Below are 17728 nucleotides of genomic sequence, written 5' to 3' on the forward strand. Positions count from 1 at the left end.
TTCTTTTGTGGCCAAAGACTTGTCTTTTGACTTCATTTTTGGGTCAGTGTAAGTCTACGGTTCAACTCACCATCATCGCTATATCGGATTCAATAGTCTGATGTCACGTCGCCCAGCAACGGCGGCCATCGTGGTTCTAAACAAATAAAATCGGTACTTTTTATTCTTAATGCTGACTAGAACTTTTCATATGTCTTGTGATCAGAATGTGTAAAAGTCAAAACATGATCCGATTTATAACGTTTTTTTCTCCTCTGGATACGCTTTTATGGTCGTCGGAGAAATGTTTCATAAGGGCGTCCGCCATTGTTCCGATAGTTTAGAGCCAGTTGCTAAGTTACCATGCGTCATTACGAGGGAAGTGACGTTACGACTGTTGAAGCGTATTCTTTGTTTTCTATTTATTGCCATCTGCCTCTACGTCTCACATTTCTTGTTATGTGTATTAACAAACGTGTCTGCTTCACTAACTTTTCTGAGTTGATATCCATCCAATAGCAGACCGTTCTTTATGTCTCGCCCGTCTATGCTATAATATGTTTGTGTTGAGAATAAAGCTCCTCGCCAATTACCTTAAACTTGAGCTTTTATATAGCGCAATATCAACTAAACGTGCTCAAAGCGCTTTACAAGGGGTCACTGGCCCACAACACCGCTTAACATGTAGGACGGGACATGACGCCTGTTGGGCGATATTACTATTTTTTTCGGACAGACAACGCTGTTAACGGCCAGGTACCCAGTTTACACCTGAGTACGGTGAGAGAATGTGAGTAAAGAGCCTTTTCCAAGGACTCAACTATGCGCCGAGCGAGGCTCGAACCCAGGACCGTCCGATCCGAAAAACGGGTGTCATACCACTAGACCACATAGCCGCACAATTAACTTTCACCTGGTTTATGTTTTGATCTTTAAACTCAAAAAGTCGAGAGAGGGACCCTCGAAACCCTTCTTTTTTTCCAGTGATAGATGGCGCTGACTGTAGAGAGTCCCTCTCGCGGCCAGGCGAAGGATGCCGTATCAGTTAAGCCAGGATTCCACTCCCCTATCGCCGTGAGTTTTTGTTCTTTTGTCTACGGGTACGTTATGGTTCAAATGGTGAACTTTGAACCAAAAGAATCACAAACATAAAGAAGTATCTCCCTTTTCACTAAAATAAATAAATAAATAAATAAATAAATAAATAAATAAATAAACTGTTGTATGCTCTCGTGTCTTGTCTGACAGAACCAGCATAAACAATTTTCATTGCTTCCAGTCAAAGCCATGATTGATTGTAAAATTGTCTTCTTTGCTTCAATTCAATGCTCTAAATGCCCGTTCACCTCCTTATATCCAATAACTGATTGTCACATATACCCCAATTCGGAAACGTATTTCAAAATAACACCCCCTATAATTCCTAAAACTTTGTTTGTTTTTGTTTTTAAGGGTTTTACGGTGCTTGCAACACATTTGGGTTAGATCAGCGCCAGTAAAAAGGAAGAAAATGGGATAGTAAAATGTTCTAGAATTAAAAAGAAAAAGTAAGACATAGGGGAACTGGGAACAAATAGGGATCAGATGTAGATTCCAAGAGCACACTTATCAAAGTACTTAGTTTGAGACCACCTATAAGTCTCATCCGGACACAAGCACAAAATCCAACAAAGAGGAATACACTCAAATGCTTACATTATAAATTCAAAATAACAAATATAATAATAATAATACATAACAGAGGAAAAAAATATCATCTCCTAAAACAATAACTATGCATTTGACTGTTTCCCTCCCAGCTAGGACTCCGGCCAAGCCAGGACAAAACCAATGTTTTGTTTGTTTTTAAGGGTTTTACGGCGCTTGCAACACATTAAGGTCATATCAGCGCCAGTAAAACGGAAAAAAATGGGATAGTAAAAAGTTCTAGAATAACAATTAAAGCACCCAAGAAAAGGTAAGACAAAGGGGAACTGGTTCAAATAGGAAAGATATAAATTCCAAGAGCACACTATTTAGTTTGAAATCACATACATGTCTCATCCAGGCACGGGTCACTAACTATACATTTGACTGTTTCCCTCTCAGCCAGGGTATCCGGTCAGGGCCAGGACAAAACCAGGTAATCTCATTCCAAGACAAAGACAGAAAGCAAATTGGGAAACAGATAGAAGGGGATAGTAGACACTGTAAGTACCTACCTGCCCACTATGGGAGGTCAGGAACCCCACCCAGTGGACAAAACCAAGTGATCTCATTCCAAGACAAAGACAGAAAGCATTTTGGAAAACAGATATAAGGGGATAGAAGACACAGTATGTACCCCCCCTGCCCACTATGGGAGGTCAGGAACCCCACCCAGTTAATAATAATAATAATAATAATAATAATAATAATAATAATAAAAATGAAAAAAGAAAACACAAAGAAGAAAAGACAAGACACATTTATTATACATGTCTACATAGAAATTTATTTACATTTTATTTGGTTTGTTTTGCAAAACCATAAAAAGTGAATTCATCGTAAAAATGACATAGATGAAGAGGGATGATTTAATATCAGAAATGAAATGAAATGAATATTGACATGCTCATATTATATCATCACCTCATACAGAACATATCAACCAACCTCACAACACACACACACACACACACATTCTCTCGCAAGCACATATATACACACACGCACACACACTCCCACATACATACACACCCAATCATACGCATACGAATTTGCTTAATAGCTGAACCTATTAATTCATATTTTTAATCATTACAGTAGCCAATGAGTTTGACAGGGACAACGCAACAGTGATAACGATTATAACATTATTACAAAATTTCAGAACTGACCTCTTGTTTGTAAAACCCATGGGAAGGTAGCTATTTTAACATTGGTCTGTCTCACTTTTTCACACAATTTTCTTCTCGTGTGATACTTCTTTCTTTTTTTCTTTTAAGTGATTAGTTTCCAAACATAATGAAATCACACGAGATACGTAGCCGATTCTTCAATTAACAACTTCAATAAAACATAATAAAAACATCAAATAGTCCCTGGGAGAGAGAGAGAGAGAGAGAGAGAGAGAGAGAGAGAGAGAGAGAGAGAGAGAGAGAGAGAGAGAGAGAGAGAGAGAGAGAGAGAGAAGAGAGAGAAAGAGAAGAGAAGAGAAGAGAGAGAGAGAGAGAGAGAGAGAAGAGAGAGAGAAAGAGAGAGAGAGAGAGAGAGAGAGAGAAGAGAGAGAGAGAGAGAGAGAGAGAGAGAGAGAGAGAGAGAGGGGGGGGGGAACACTATTTTTGATTGACACCCCCCCTCCTCCCTATTTTCCACATAAGAAAAAAAGCTAATATATTCACACCAGTGTGATCTTTACTTATTTAATTGTGACCAACTGTATCAAATTAGTTTTATGTCAGATGGATAAAACCCTGTAAAGTGAATTTAGAATCAAAATGTTAAAAAAAGGAGAACGTAGATTCTTTTTACTAAATCCACCGATTTCCCTCTCAGCAATCGTCTCCAGACAGAGTCAAGGTGAAACAAAAATGGACTGACTATGACATAAAGCCACATGGAAAGGACAAGTGACTTAAGGGGACAAAGACTAACAAGGCTGGAGACTCAAAGTAACTAGTCTCTATCAACATGGAAAGGGGGGAAGGGACAGCCTATTGCCCAGAGGGGGATTTAGGATAATAATAGGAGGGATGAGAAAATACACCAAACACGTCTCCCCCAGCGAACGGACATAAGGCAAAGCCAAATGGCCTGATTCCAGAAAAGGACACAAACGTTTCAAAACACAAAAATTGTTTGTTTTTAAGGGTTTTACGGCGCTTGCAACACATTAAGGTCATATTAGCGCCAGTAAAAAGGCAGAAAACGTGATAGTAATAAGTTCTAGAATTACAATTAAAGCACCCAAGAAAAGGTAAGACAAAGGGGAATTGGTTCAAAAGAGAACAGATGTAGATTCCAAGAGCACACTATCAAAGTACTTAGTTTGAGATCACCTAAAAGTCAAAGCACCCAAGAAAAGGTAAGACAAAGGGGAATTGGTTCAAATAGGAAACAGATGTAGATTCCAAGAGCACATTATCAAAGTACTTAGTTTGAGATCACCTAAAAGTCTCATCCAAACACAAGCACAGGTCACTCACTACCTAAGAGGGACACATTCAAATGTTTACAAATCATATATAATGTAAACAAAACATAATACAGTGCACAACAGATTTTTTTTTTGTTTGTTTGTTGCTTTAGGTCTCTTCCAACACAATTGAGGTTATATGAGAGACCGCTGAAACAAAAAAACAAACAATCTAACAAAAATAGTACAAATGTCAATCAAAATCATAACCTAAAGATATAATAAGCTAAATTATAAATAACCAAGAACAAACAGGCAGAGGATTTACAGGAAAAAAATATCCCCTGTCAAAAATACAATCACAAACCAAAGAAGCAGGATAGGCTAGTAAAGAGAAAAGAAACGACATCACTATCGGATCGTACACCCATGCGAACATCATAGGTATATGATTCAAGGGTGATGCTCCCATCCAACCACCCGCAGTGCACAACAGACAGATGATTTACAAGGAAAAAAAGATCATCTCCCAAAACTAACTATACATTCGACTGTTTCCCTCCCAGCCAGGATCAGGACAAAACCAAGTAATCTCATTCCAAGACAAAGACAGAAAGCAATTGAAAACAGATACAGGGGGATAGAAGACACAACAAGTACCTCCCTGCCCACTATGGGAGGTCAGGAATCCCACCCAGAAAACACAAAAAGAAAGGCAGTAGACACGGCAAGTGGGACACCACTGACTCCTTGGCATAAAGAGTTTTGAATAAGTGAAGTTAAGTTCAAAGAGTTTTGAATAAGTGAAGTTAAGTTCATCTCAAAATAAGATCCTATGGTCAAAAGTCCTTTAAGTGAAGTTCATTACGATGATAACTATAATAACCTATAAATTATTTCTAAATTCCCAGAATCGTCTCATTGTAAACCCAACTCGTTTTCAAATACATAAAATGAATATCATGCTCTGTGAAAAAAATGAACAACATTAACTTAAATCTTAGCATTGATTGACATCAAAATTGGTTGAATATTTAAAAATGAAAAAAAAAAAAAAGAAAAATTATTGCCAAACAAATAATACATCTATTTATATATAAATAAACACGAATTGCATGGTTATGTTGATGAATCTTAACAAGTGAAAACAACAACAGATCAACATAATACATCATTCTTTGTCAGCAAATGCATTCTTAAAGTGACCAAATGGACTAAAGCAGAGAGACATGCCTTGTAACTTCTTTGCCTGCGTAGAAACAATGAAAAATAAGGTACCCTTTCATACTGAAATCCAAATGAGATAATGCAGTGCTCAGACTCAGACATACAATCAGGAAGGGATGGTAGTTATAGGTATACATCTATTGTCTCTTATCAACTGAATTACTACTATATACATAGCTTTGTTTTCTGCTTTTAAGGATTCTATAACCCATATGTGACACCTGTCTCTCTCTCTCTGTCTGTCTCAGTCCAGTATCTGACCATTGACTTGAATGCCTCAATAATTAAATTTTATTCAGAGTGTTTCGTTTTTAAGGGATTTACAGCATTTGCGACAGATTTAAATTTGACTATTTCCCTCTCAGCCAAGGACTCTGGCCAGGGCCAGTAAACCTAGTAATCTCATTCCAAGACAAAAATAGAGAGCAACTCTGAAAACAAAGATAGGGGGAATAGACGACACAGCAAGTGACCTCCTGCCCACCATGGGAGATCAGAAAACCCCACCGAGATTATTTGAATTAATAGGCCATATTGAAATGATGAGTGTGGTTTCTAAGACTACGTACTTAAGACTTTTAAGTCTCAAATTTTGTAATTTTAACCATGTTCAATTAAAATTCAATTTTTGGAATCTGGTTCATTCAGACATAATATTGAAAAGAGCTGATGGGAAACGGAAGAGTCTTTAGAGTAATCTTTTCAAAGATAATTTCAGAGAAAAAAAATTTAGATATCATTTATCTGACAATCTACGCAAAGATTTTCTGATTACATTTTATTTTTATGTGTGTTATTTTGAAGGAAGAACGTTGATCAATGTGTGGTGGATTAGTTCTTAATAAATGATACTATCTAGACTAGACTGAACTTAATGTTTAAAGCAACAGGCAGCTTTCACTCTATGACTATGAAGATATTACCTTACACTGAGAAGAATTAATTTACCTACCCGTATAAACATTATTAAAAGTACGGAACAACTTGGAAGAAGAAAAAAAAAACAACCTCGACAGAATCCAGAGAATATGAAATAATATAATTATAATAATAATAATACTGATAATAATAATAATAATAATAATAATAATAATAATAATAATAATAATAATAATAATAATAATAATAAAAAATAATAATAATATCAAAGTACTTAGTTTGAGATCACTAAATGTCTCATCCAGATACAAGCACAGGTCCCCGCCAAGAGGAACACAATTGTTTACACATCATACATATGTAAAATGAAAAAAAAAATACAGTGCGCAACAGAGAGATGATTTACAATGAAAAAAATATCATCTCCCAAAAACTCTGACTATACATTTGACTGTTTCCCTCTCAGCCAGGGCATCCGGCCAGGACCAGGACAAAACCAAGTAATCTCATTCCAAGACAAAGACAGAAAGCAAGTTGGAAAACAGATATAAGGGGATAGAAGACAAAGTATGTACCTCCCTGCCCACTATGGGAGGGAGGAGGAAAAGGACAGGATGTAACTATAAAATATGAACCTTGGTTGAGACACAACCTTAGAGCATTTTCTGTACATTTAATTGTATCCTTGATAATGATAAATATTTAAAAATAAACTTGGATAATGATCTAATAAACACAAGAGTATGAATTATCACAACCTTTTTATGTCAATCTGAAATTAATATGGCTATCACTGGAGCTATTTAAGAAGTGGGACTTACACAATTAAACCAAAGCATCTAGTTTCTTCTTTTTTTAAAATTCAGAAATGGCAGATGATCGAAATATTATGGATGGATGTTGGTTACATAACTTCCGAATTGGACGGGGATTAATTTTAAGTCTCCAACTACCTTATCATTAACACAATCTACAGGACACAGGATAAGTAATAAGGACATTTTCAGGCTGAGAGAGCAAGGCGCTCAATGAAGAATGTTCCATCAAGAATTTATTCGCATTCTCTTTGCCTAATTTACAACATCAGTAAATTAAAAATGTATGATATATTATTTAAATATTCACAAAATGGGGTGTAATTGAATGAATATTTCAACAATAATAACAATAATAATAATGATAATAATAATAATAATAATAATAATAATAATAAAAATAAGTAAAGATTTGAGTTCCTGTCACTGGGCAAATGTATGTTAATTTTTCTGGTTGAAAACGAAAAGTTTATTTTCTGTACAGCTGTGGATCAATAAAATGGATCTGGATGTGTAATCTAAATTTAAAATTTAAAGAGAAAATGAAACAAAAAATTGATGGGTCATCATTATTTAAATGGAAATTGGCTATGCATTCTGACAATAATTCAACATGATTAAAGATCTACACAATTAGTACAAATACATTACATTAGCAAAAATACCAGTAATTGTTTAAAATACAACTTGGAAGATAATTATTGCAATGCGTGCAGCTTTAAATGAAGAAGAAAGAAAATAGTACAGAAAAAATAATTCTTAAAAAAAAAGTTTGCTAATGAAATGAATTGACATTAACACAGAATAAATAAGGTTAATGTGACATCAAAAGTAATACAACCAAATGACAAAATGTTATTTAAAATGTCGACAGATGGATAAATTATATGTCTAGAAAATGTTAAAATAAAACAAATCATATCGCATGAGATTTTTGCTGCCAGTTTCATTGTAATAAAATCATCAAATCAAATCAAAACAAAAAGAAAAGAAAGAAATCACACGTTATGAGGAGAATATGTACAATCCATGTTTTTTGCATTCAGAAGGTCTATGCTACAATTTTAGGTCATATCAGCCCCCCCCCCCCCCCCCCCCCCCCCCCCCCCCCTCCCACAAAAGTAAGTACAAGGGAATTACTTTGAAAGATCAGAGAATTCCAGACGTGATGAAAAGATAACTCTAATTTGATACAAATTAACATCTGCATCTTACTCCAACAACAACCCTGATCCAAGCGAAAAAGTGTCCACTCAAAAAGAATACATGAATACATTTGCAACATAATAGAGAAATATGTTTATAAAGGGGGAAAATATCTCTCTTAGAAAGAATAGGAACATATATGCATCTGACTATCTCCCTTTCCACATAGAACACCAGTCAGGTCCTAGGCAAAATTAAATGGACCCATTACAGTATAGAAATAGCCAAACAGAAGACCAATATACAGAGATTACAAGAGTTAACAAGAATGGAATTATTTAAGAACCCTATCTGGACAATACATAAATTGTATTGAATTCGTTTCAGATATTTCTTTCAAAAGAGATCCTGTGCCATTTTTCATTTTGCCATTTCTTGTACACCATCAATGTGTTACACTGAACAATAGTCCTTTATGATCCCACAAATATCTGAACCAAATCTCTTCCAACTTATGCCTGCAAAACAGTCTAAGATCAGTCAAACAAAAAGTAAATACGAAACTAAATATTTACAACAAACCATTGGATATTAGTAACAAATTACATCTAAGATAAGAAAATCAAATAGATATATTTTCTTTAGATATAAGAGAAATGCAATTGTTATTTATATCATATCAAAATAGGTTTTGGTAATTTATAAGTAATATTTGTTTTCTTTTTACAATCTAAAATTCTGATGTACAACAAGGATGGTTGTAATAATTATATTATTGCAAATGAGAATCAATATAACAATTACGGTGATAATGGTGATGATTATGATAACAATAACTGTAAAAAATTACTGTCCCATGATTAAATTAAGTTTCAAAGCTTATTTGCTCCTCGAAGTGACTTTATTTTCTGGGCAAAGTAGGTTTCCACGACTTCGGCACACTGATAGTAAGGTGTGCCCACTGGATTGTAGAATCTGCAATTGTCGAATATCTTTGTGACATCCTTGACAAAATCATTCAATTTCTCATATGATCTTGTTGATAGCTTCTCCTCCACAATGGTTAAATCTGAGAATTATGAGGAAAAGTAAATATTAGTAAATAGATATTAAAACAAATATAATAATCATTTGAAACTAAATTTGTTCAATCAGTAACAGAAATAATTGTCTTTATAGTTGGTGCCTTAGTTTCAAAATCAAGTAAACACCCTGTCTATTGTAGTATGACACTCACTTTTGGATCGGAAGGTCCTGGGTTCGAGCCTTGCTCGGTGCATAGTTGAGTCCTTGGAAAAGGCTCTTTACTCACATTCTCTCACTGTACCCATTAGAAATTTTTGTTTCATTTGCAATTAATTGGTACAGTTCATTATTTTTTCTGTTAACTTTCCAGATCTTAAATCTTAACCCTCTTCGATTAAAATTATTCCCCCCCCCCCCCGCTTCTCTCGTTTATATATTTTTGAATACACATCAATAATAATAACTAATTATTGGGACTTACCCATTGGCTCTGCAATGATGTTGTAATAATCAGGAACTTCTCTTGGATCAACAGGATTTAAAAATGGCCAAGCCATCTTGTGAACCTGAAACACGGTTGCAGAGAAAACAATTTTGTTGAACTTTGTAATTTTGACATAAAATAATAATATAGATCCAAATCTTAGAGGGAGGAGGAGGAGGAGGAGGAGGAGGATGAGGAGGAGGAGGAGGAGGATGAGGATGAGGATGAGGAGGAGGAGGAGGAGGAGGAGGAGGAGGAAAGAATTTGGCACAATTTGTTTTATTTTTTTAATATACTAAAATTAAGATTCTAATTTTATAAACAAGTGAATGTCTGATGACAAGAAGAGGCTAATAGTTCCTCCTATTGTGAGTGGCCTGTTTTCCAGCTACTGTTTTAATTGAGACATTATTAAAAAATTGAGTGTACAGAACTGCCTCCAGCAGCTAACAATAAATCTGAATATATCTTTTAAAAAAATAAAAATCCAAAGACATGAAAAAACACAAAACACAACTGTATAAACCCATAATTCACGATTTTCAGCCTTAGTTATTTATATGAATTGTCAATTCAAAACACATTCAGTTTGAACATATGTATTTGTACATGAATCAATTTCTGAAAAAAATAACCAAAATCAAAATATGGAGTAAAATATCAGAATTTGGACAAATTTGAGGCCCCCCCCCCTCCAATAATGTATAATACAGTTTGCATCTGCATAGGTGGCAGATCTCATGTTTATATATTCAGGATATTTTTAACAATTGACTAAAACCTTTTGAAATTCACTTCTTTCCCTGGCTTTAAAATTTAAGCCGAGCTTATATTTTGTCCTATGCAGAAGTATACTTTTTCTTCAAATTGTGCAGACAATTTTGACTGATTGATATTGAAAACCCTCCCTCAAAACAGTATGTGAACTGGTGGTTACAATAAGACCAGTACCATGCTGAGTCATGCTGGGTTTGCATGATTCAGTTTTTTCAAAAACGGGAAATGATCATAATAGAAATCATTAAACCTGTCTTGATTGGGGCAGCGTGGCTCAGCGGTACGGTCTTTGCTTCCTACCCGAAAGGTATCGTGTTCGATCACCCGCCGCTGTGCTGTGTGGCCTTAAGCAAGTCACCTCGCCTTAGCTCAATTTGCGGCGCTGCACTGCGGCTGATTCCTGGGTTATTCCAGTCTTCCCTTGGAATAGACCCTAGAGACAAATTTCCCCTATGGGATGAATAAAGGGAATTTTATTCTATTTTATAATTTTTTTTAATATGGCAAAATAAATAAATGAGGATCCTGACCTTGAGGTCTTTTACAAGTTTAATGAGATGCTGGTATTCTGACTGGTTAAGAGTTCGCTGGGCAATGGGATCAGACGTTTCCTCCTTCTGACATCTTGGACATACATATATGTCAATACCGTCTGCTTCACTCTTGGAGATGCCTACACAATATCCGTGGAACCAGTCTTGACATCGGTCACAGCCAATGTAGAACCTATTACAAAAAAAGGAATCGATTAGGACACAAAATTTCTAGTCGCTAATATTAACTTTAAAAATCAACAATTTACCCTCACAAAAATTAAATAACACTTAAAAATTCTTAAAATTATGCAATCTGGTATCAACCTTCATTTTTAATAAGTTTTAACGACTAAGAGAGTCTTGCTCATGAAGTTCTGAAATTGAGTAAAAATTTTACCAATTTTTCGTAAAAGTGAGAAGGTCTACCTTTACATAGCAAAATGCAAAGAAATTAAAAATGCTGAAATACCACATTTAAAAAAAATAAAAATGCATTCTAATCTGAATTTCTTTCAAATCAAAAATTTCCAACTAAACAGTTACAATTGAAGCACTACTATTACCATAAATTTTCTCTTGGTGAAAATAGTAAGATATGATGTCTGGTTAGGTCAGAAAAGGATTCTCCCCCCCCCCCCCCCCCCCCCCCCCCCCCAAAACCCCTCCACCTTCCTCCCCTGGTAAATGCTAAAAGATCACATCTACTAAATCCCATATTTCTTACTGATTTTCATCGTATGGAGTACGGCACAGACAGTAGAGCTCCTCTGACGTATTTTCCTGCTGTTTTCGGCAATCCTCACATATATAGGAGTCGATGAATTTAGCTTGATCCTCATTGATGCTGACACAGGCCCCATGGAACCAGTTAGAACATAAATCGCAGCCAATGTAAAATCTGGTATAACGATAAATAGAACGGCATTTATAGTATCAAATAATAATGATGATAATAATAATATTAATAATAATAATAATAATAATAATAATAATAATAATAATAATAATAATAATAATAATAATAATAATAATTTCTTTCTTGGTGAGTCTTATAGCTCTCAAATAAATTCATCTACTCATCTTTAATATATATGAAATATGAACTCTGAACTTTTCTTTTTTAAATCAGATAGTCACCTGGTGTCATCATAAGGTGTCTTACAAACACAATAGAGTTTCTCTTTTGGATTGAGTGACTTGATGCCTGTAGATATGATTTTCTGCTTCCTTTTCCGAGAGGCAGAAGAAGATGATGCAGTTTTTGCTTCTACGGGTGCTAAGGATGCGTCTGGGGTCAACTTGGGGCCTTCTTTGAGAACAACTTTCTTCGACACCAAAGTAACCGGGGTGGCTCCAACAGACGCACTGCCAGCTGTCGGTGATTTGGCTTGGCTTTGAGCTAACTTAGCCCTTTTTACTTTCTCTGCCATTTCATTCTGGATTAAATAAATTGAATAGGTAGTTATTATTAACTGCACATCAAAGAGAGGATAGTTATAAAATAAAGGGATAGATAAACAAAATGGAAATCCTATTATCAAATATACCAATACCACTTCTTTTCAAAGAGAGACAAATAACGCAAGAGAATAAAATGTATAAATGATCTATAACCGATGTGTCCTTATCAAGCGCTTATTGCTTTAGAAAAATGTGGTTCGGCCCTTACGTTAAACAGTGCAATGTGCAAATGTCAGTGTAAGCTCTGTACCCTACAAGCACACATTGCTATTATGCACCATCCTGTTTGAGTCAATGACCTGTGCAGTATGGGAGCATTTATAGGATGTCTTGCTATAATATGGCATTTTGATAGCACTTTGTACCATTATTGGGCTCCCGATGTTGATGCTTAGTTCTTGAGTTATGTCACATTGTTTTGTAGTTCTGCTAGCTGATGATGATCCTAGTTTCATCCCCCAATCTAGAGAGCCTTGTGTAATTGTTAGCCAAGATTTAGGTTTTATCTATGTCTGCAACACACGGGTCATAAAACAAAGGAGGAGATTGGTTCAAGGGAAGATTGGAACAACTCAGTAGTATTCTGCTACAAGACCACTTTTGTATCTGCAAAGTTCATTCCAAATAATAGTAGTAGCAGTAGTGGTAGTTGTTGTTCTTCGACTTATCATTATTATTATTAAGTATTACTAAGAATTAAAAATTCGTAATTTCCCATAAAATTTAGTATTTGGCCATGAAATTTGTCTAAAATTCGTAAAATTACGAAAAATTCCTAAGATTCGGCATGTATGATATTCTGAAAGCTTGGTTTTTAAACTTTCATTTTTGGTCAAAAAGACTGCAAGTAATCACTTCTAAATGGGATGCACTCAGAATCCAAATAAAATAAATCAACACATCACATCAGATCTGATGGTTGGAACCAATTCAAAGTGAAAATACGAACAAAACACCATAATATGAACGACTTACATAGATATCTTGTTGAAGGTTCTTTTCCATTAGAGATCTCTTTCTGAGAATTTCTTTCTTCAGTGCCTCCTTATGCCTGAATAATGACTTCTGCTGATTCATCACTGCCATCCTCTTCTGCTTCTCTTCCGCTGATTCCTGCTTTTTCTTGTTCCTTTGTTCTTGCTTCTCCTCCCTCTCGATTCTATCCAGCATGCTCTTCATAACCTGACTGCAAACAGAATTTCTGAAAAGGCAAATTGAAAGGAAATAAAAAGAATACATGAATATTTAAATCAATTTTGCATAGGTAGCAGTTGTCTAAAAAAAATATTAAAAAAAAATAATAATTGAGCTTTATATAGCGCAATATCCACTCAATGTGCTCAAAGCGCTTTACAAGGGGTCCTGGTCAACAGCAACATTTAACACGTAGGACGGGACATATTCAATATCATTCACGACCTCCTTGATTAAATCACAAATCATAACAAAGCCAAGTTTAAAAATTCTAATCTTCATTGCTACCAAGGGAAATTACCTGCTTTGCTCTTCCTTCTGTTCAGCAGTCAATCCTTTTGACTTGGAAGGTCGACTTTCTGTGCTAGATGTTACAGGGGCAGATCGTATAGAAGTAGGCGTGATAATGTTAGCCTGAGCAATGCGTTGAGTGGTAGATGTGCCCCCCATGGAAATAATTCCAACAGCAGAAGACGGCGGTGTAGATGGGGTGGTGCGCTGAGACTGTATCTGTCGCTGCATGGCAAGCAGCTTCTGCTGAATCTCTGGCGTTTGGTTTTGCAATAGTGCTTGACGTACAACTGGATGAGAAGAGTTGGGGATAGATACGAGGTAATTATATTCATTCATATTGAATATAATTAAATTCTCAAAGCAACAGAGCAATGCATTATGAATTGGACTGAGTGGGATAAAAAGAACTTTTGAACAGCACCATTATGCAGAAATCAATTTAATTAAGTGGTGCTCTAATAAACCAATTCCTTTGAACGGCCTTTAAAATTGGAAAACACACATGAAACTTGTACCACCATTTGTTTACAACAAAGACACAATTTAATGCAACACAGCATGCTCATCAAGAGCAAGAAACCATTTGCTTTATAACCGGTGTGCTCTATTGATTATTCTTTGCTTCCTAGACACTCAACTTTAGTCCAGCAAATAATATAAAAGGGAATTGATTGTAAGAGACCCAATACTGCTGTTGATTGGAAACCTACAATAAAACCATTATTATTGCTCTTATAAAGACATTTTACTTAGAGATATTTGAAAAATAAGTGTAGAAAAAAAAAGTCAAATGAAGGTTTGAAAATATTCCCAGTTAACCAGCATGCGCTTCAATTCACTCATAGTAATAGATATTATGTAGTAAAAATTCTGTCACAGAGAAATCGTTCCAATTCATGGCTTAGAGTTGGAGTGTCTGTCTATTTCCCAATGTTATGGTCCACAGTCTGCAATTTCGGAATGAACCAAATTACAAAATGTGATATTAAATGAATTGCCATTTGTTGGATTATAAAGATTATAATAATAATATTTATTATTATTATCATTTTCATTATTATCAAACTCAATATAAGAGACATTCAGATTTCCGTTTTTATCACAAGAAGCGTCTATCTCCAAAATAACATTTTAACTTAACCAAAGCTTATGACCATAAATTCAAGTTTTAGCATCAAACCCACTGCAACATATTGCCGTTTTGAGGCAGTAGGTTACATGTTGTAGACGCTTAAATTCATAAAACCATGGAATCGTGCACTGCGTGGCATTTCCCCCTCTGAGCGGTATTTCAGTGCTAGGTCAACTCGACCCCATTAGTGGGGTCAGCCTATGGGTGTAACAGGTAGCGGTCAGGGGAAATCTGTGATGCCGCTGATGGTAATTAATTGTTGCAATATTTCATGGTATTGCTCAGTTGCTAACACAAGTATGGAAATTGTTCCCTCACCACAAGCAAAGCAAAGGTTTCATCATATGCCATGGTTGATAATAATGTATCCTCTTAAGGCTGCTCATAAGAGAGGTGTCAATTTAGTGGTTTTTGAGCTATCAATGAAATTAATTTGTTGTAATTTGCATATCAATAATTTAATTCCCAGCGGCAGAAAATGATTGAAACAAGCATCAATATAAAGTAAAATTGATGATCTTGACACATGCCAAGTTTTGTTGTCCGGGCAGTAAAACATTAAAAGATATGAATTTTTTATTGTAAATTTCATATTTGGCATGACTTGGTGAGATCCTTATTTTTTCTCCCATAGTATTCTATGCCATGAATTATTTCCAAATATCAGTTTAGGAATAAAATATAAACCATTAGACGAAAATTATACTAATATTATTTTTTAAGCATTTAACTGATTTAAATATTATGAGTTTTGGGCACATTTGAAAGTCAACTTTTTAATGGCTTGATAACTTTTTTTCTATACTTAAATCCCTTACGATTCAAGTCAAAATTATAATTTTTTTTATGACTGTTAGGCATTATAGTTTGAAGATGTATACGGTACTGCTTTTGTGTGGTTGTCTCAGGAAATGCCGACTTTATAGTGTCATATAGGTGTCAATGTTTAGGGTATTCTTGCATGTTGAATAAGTAATATAATGTAAGTTCAAGTTCTCCTTTTGTGCACAAGTGAATGTGTTAACTTTTTATAGACTGAAGCGTCCAGATATATATGGCAGTGGTTTCCCAAAAATTAAATGATCTTGCTGTGGTATGCCTGTGGTATTGTACTGATTTGACTCTGACTGTTATTCAATTGTTTTATCTCTAAATTTGACTGACTGGAGTTCAATGGTATATCAGATGACTTTATAAGACAATGACTAAATGTGTATTCTTGGAGGAAAGGAGATGATTCTATATAACCTGTATGGACAGTGTGTTCGTTTTGAATGTAGTTGGTCAATAAGGAGAAAAAGGTTACTACTTGGAATAAACTATATGCCCTCATAATTTTGAATCCTCTTTTGTCCACATACTATGTCCGTCTGTTTGAGCAAATCATTTAATTTAACAATACCAGTACTTAGTGTTAGTTGTAATTGATGATTGATACTGCAATATTTGTAGTATGTCCAGTAACCTTGTTGGATGATTGATTTTTTTCTTGTAAAGAAGTCATACTTTATAGGCAGATTGATAGTTAATTGAGATATTGAAATCATACACAATATTGGTTTTTAGTTTTACTGGTCAATAAAATCTTATCCTCATGAGTTATTTTACCACACAACGACATAAATCATATCAGTTTACTGTTATGATCAACACAACTGTTTGAGAGGAACGGAATTGGTAAAAACAATATACAGAACTTACTAAACCATGAATAAATCAAGAAAATCAACTGCCAATATGATAATATTGCACAGGAACATAGATGCATAAATGTACTTTTGATATTTATTAAAATTCTTGAGGTACTGCCACTGAGTTTTGAATAACAATTTTTTTATTTAAGTGCACCATTATTTACAAGCACTTAAAATTAGATCAACAATTTGTTATATTCAAAGAGAACTATTAACCACAAGAATGTCAAATTTTCACTGATGTTTAGAAAGACAACTGATTTTTCAAATCAAAATAATGAAGTGAAAGAGTCTGTTATTGTTTTCCCGCTATACAGACATATTATAAGACCATAAATATCCATAATTGCCCCCATTGGACACAGCACTGCCTGATACCAGTTGAACTCCAATGACCTCAAGCAGGTAGCTAGCAGGGAGGGTTATTGGTCCCTTGGGAGTTCCAACTGAAATAGCGCTGATTCCACGCAGTGCGTGATACTAAAGACATTTTCTTTAAAAATGTAAAACAAAACTCAGATTGAGCAAGTTAAAAATTATAATCCCTATAAAATATTTTGTTTAAAAAAAAAGGAATAATTGTTCCCAGAATAATTGAATATTTTACTTTTCCCCAAGGCCGGCTTGGCCTGTATATAATCATCTTGACAGACTCTTAAATCAATGGTGATAAAAAAGGCTGAAATAGTCTAACACTAAGGGTACTATAAATTTACCTTGTTCCACTACTTGTGGAGTGATGGCATATTTGGGTACACCTGCACTGGGACTGCTGCCTGGTGTTGGACTTGTCACCACATCGTTACCTCCAGAAACACTGGCTGTGTCTAAGGTAAGGCCCTGGTTAGAGGCTTGAACACTTGGGGAGGTAACTACTGCTGCCTTTGGCATGGCAAGCTGTAAAAAATGAAAAAAAAAGAGTATAACAATGAGGCATCAGTAGAAGTAAAGGAAATCACATATTACTGATACAATAAGCTTGGTGGCT

At 35.0% G+C, this 17728-nt stretch overlaps 1 protein-coding gene across 1 annotated transcript in view; it reads right to left on the reverse strand.

Moving 5' to 3' along the window:
* Positions 1–8884: 8884 nt before the first annotated feature.
* Positions 8885–17728, reverse strand: part of LOC144973672 (nucleosome-remodeling factor subunit NURF301-like) — a 39944-nt gene continuing 31100 nt past the window's right edge. Inside the window, exons 17-24 of the mRNA XM_078916414.1 lie at positions 17457–17637; positions 13922–14201; positions 13402–13627; positions 12103–12401; positions 11690–11863; positions 10960–11155; positions 9650–9734; positions 8885–9211 (exon numbers count right to left, since the gene is read on the reverse strand). Of these exons, the coding sequence (XP_078772540.1) occupies positions 9015–9211; positions 9650–9734; positions 10960–11155; positions 11690–11863; positions 12103–12401; positions 13402–13627; positions 13922–14201; positions 17457–17637 (1638 nt within the window). The 3' untranslated portion in view covers positions 8885–9014. The remainder of the gene's footprint in view (positions 9212–9649; positions 9735–10959; positions 11156–11689; positions 11864–12102; positions 12402–13401; positions 13628–13921; positions 14202–17456; positions 17638–17728) is intronic.

This window comes from Berghia stephanieae, chromosome 5, assembly GCF_034508935.2.
Source record: "Berghia stephanieae isolate SIO BIC M18660-M18661 chromosome 5, UCSD_Bste_1.3, whole genome shotgun sequence".
NCBI lineage: Eukaryota > Metazoa > Mollusca > Gastropoda > Nudibranchia > Aeolidiidae > Berghia > Berghia stephanieae.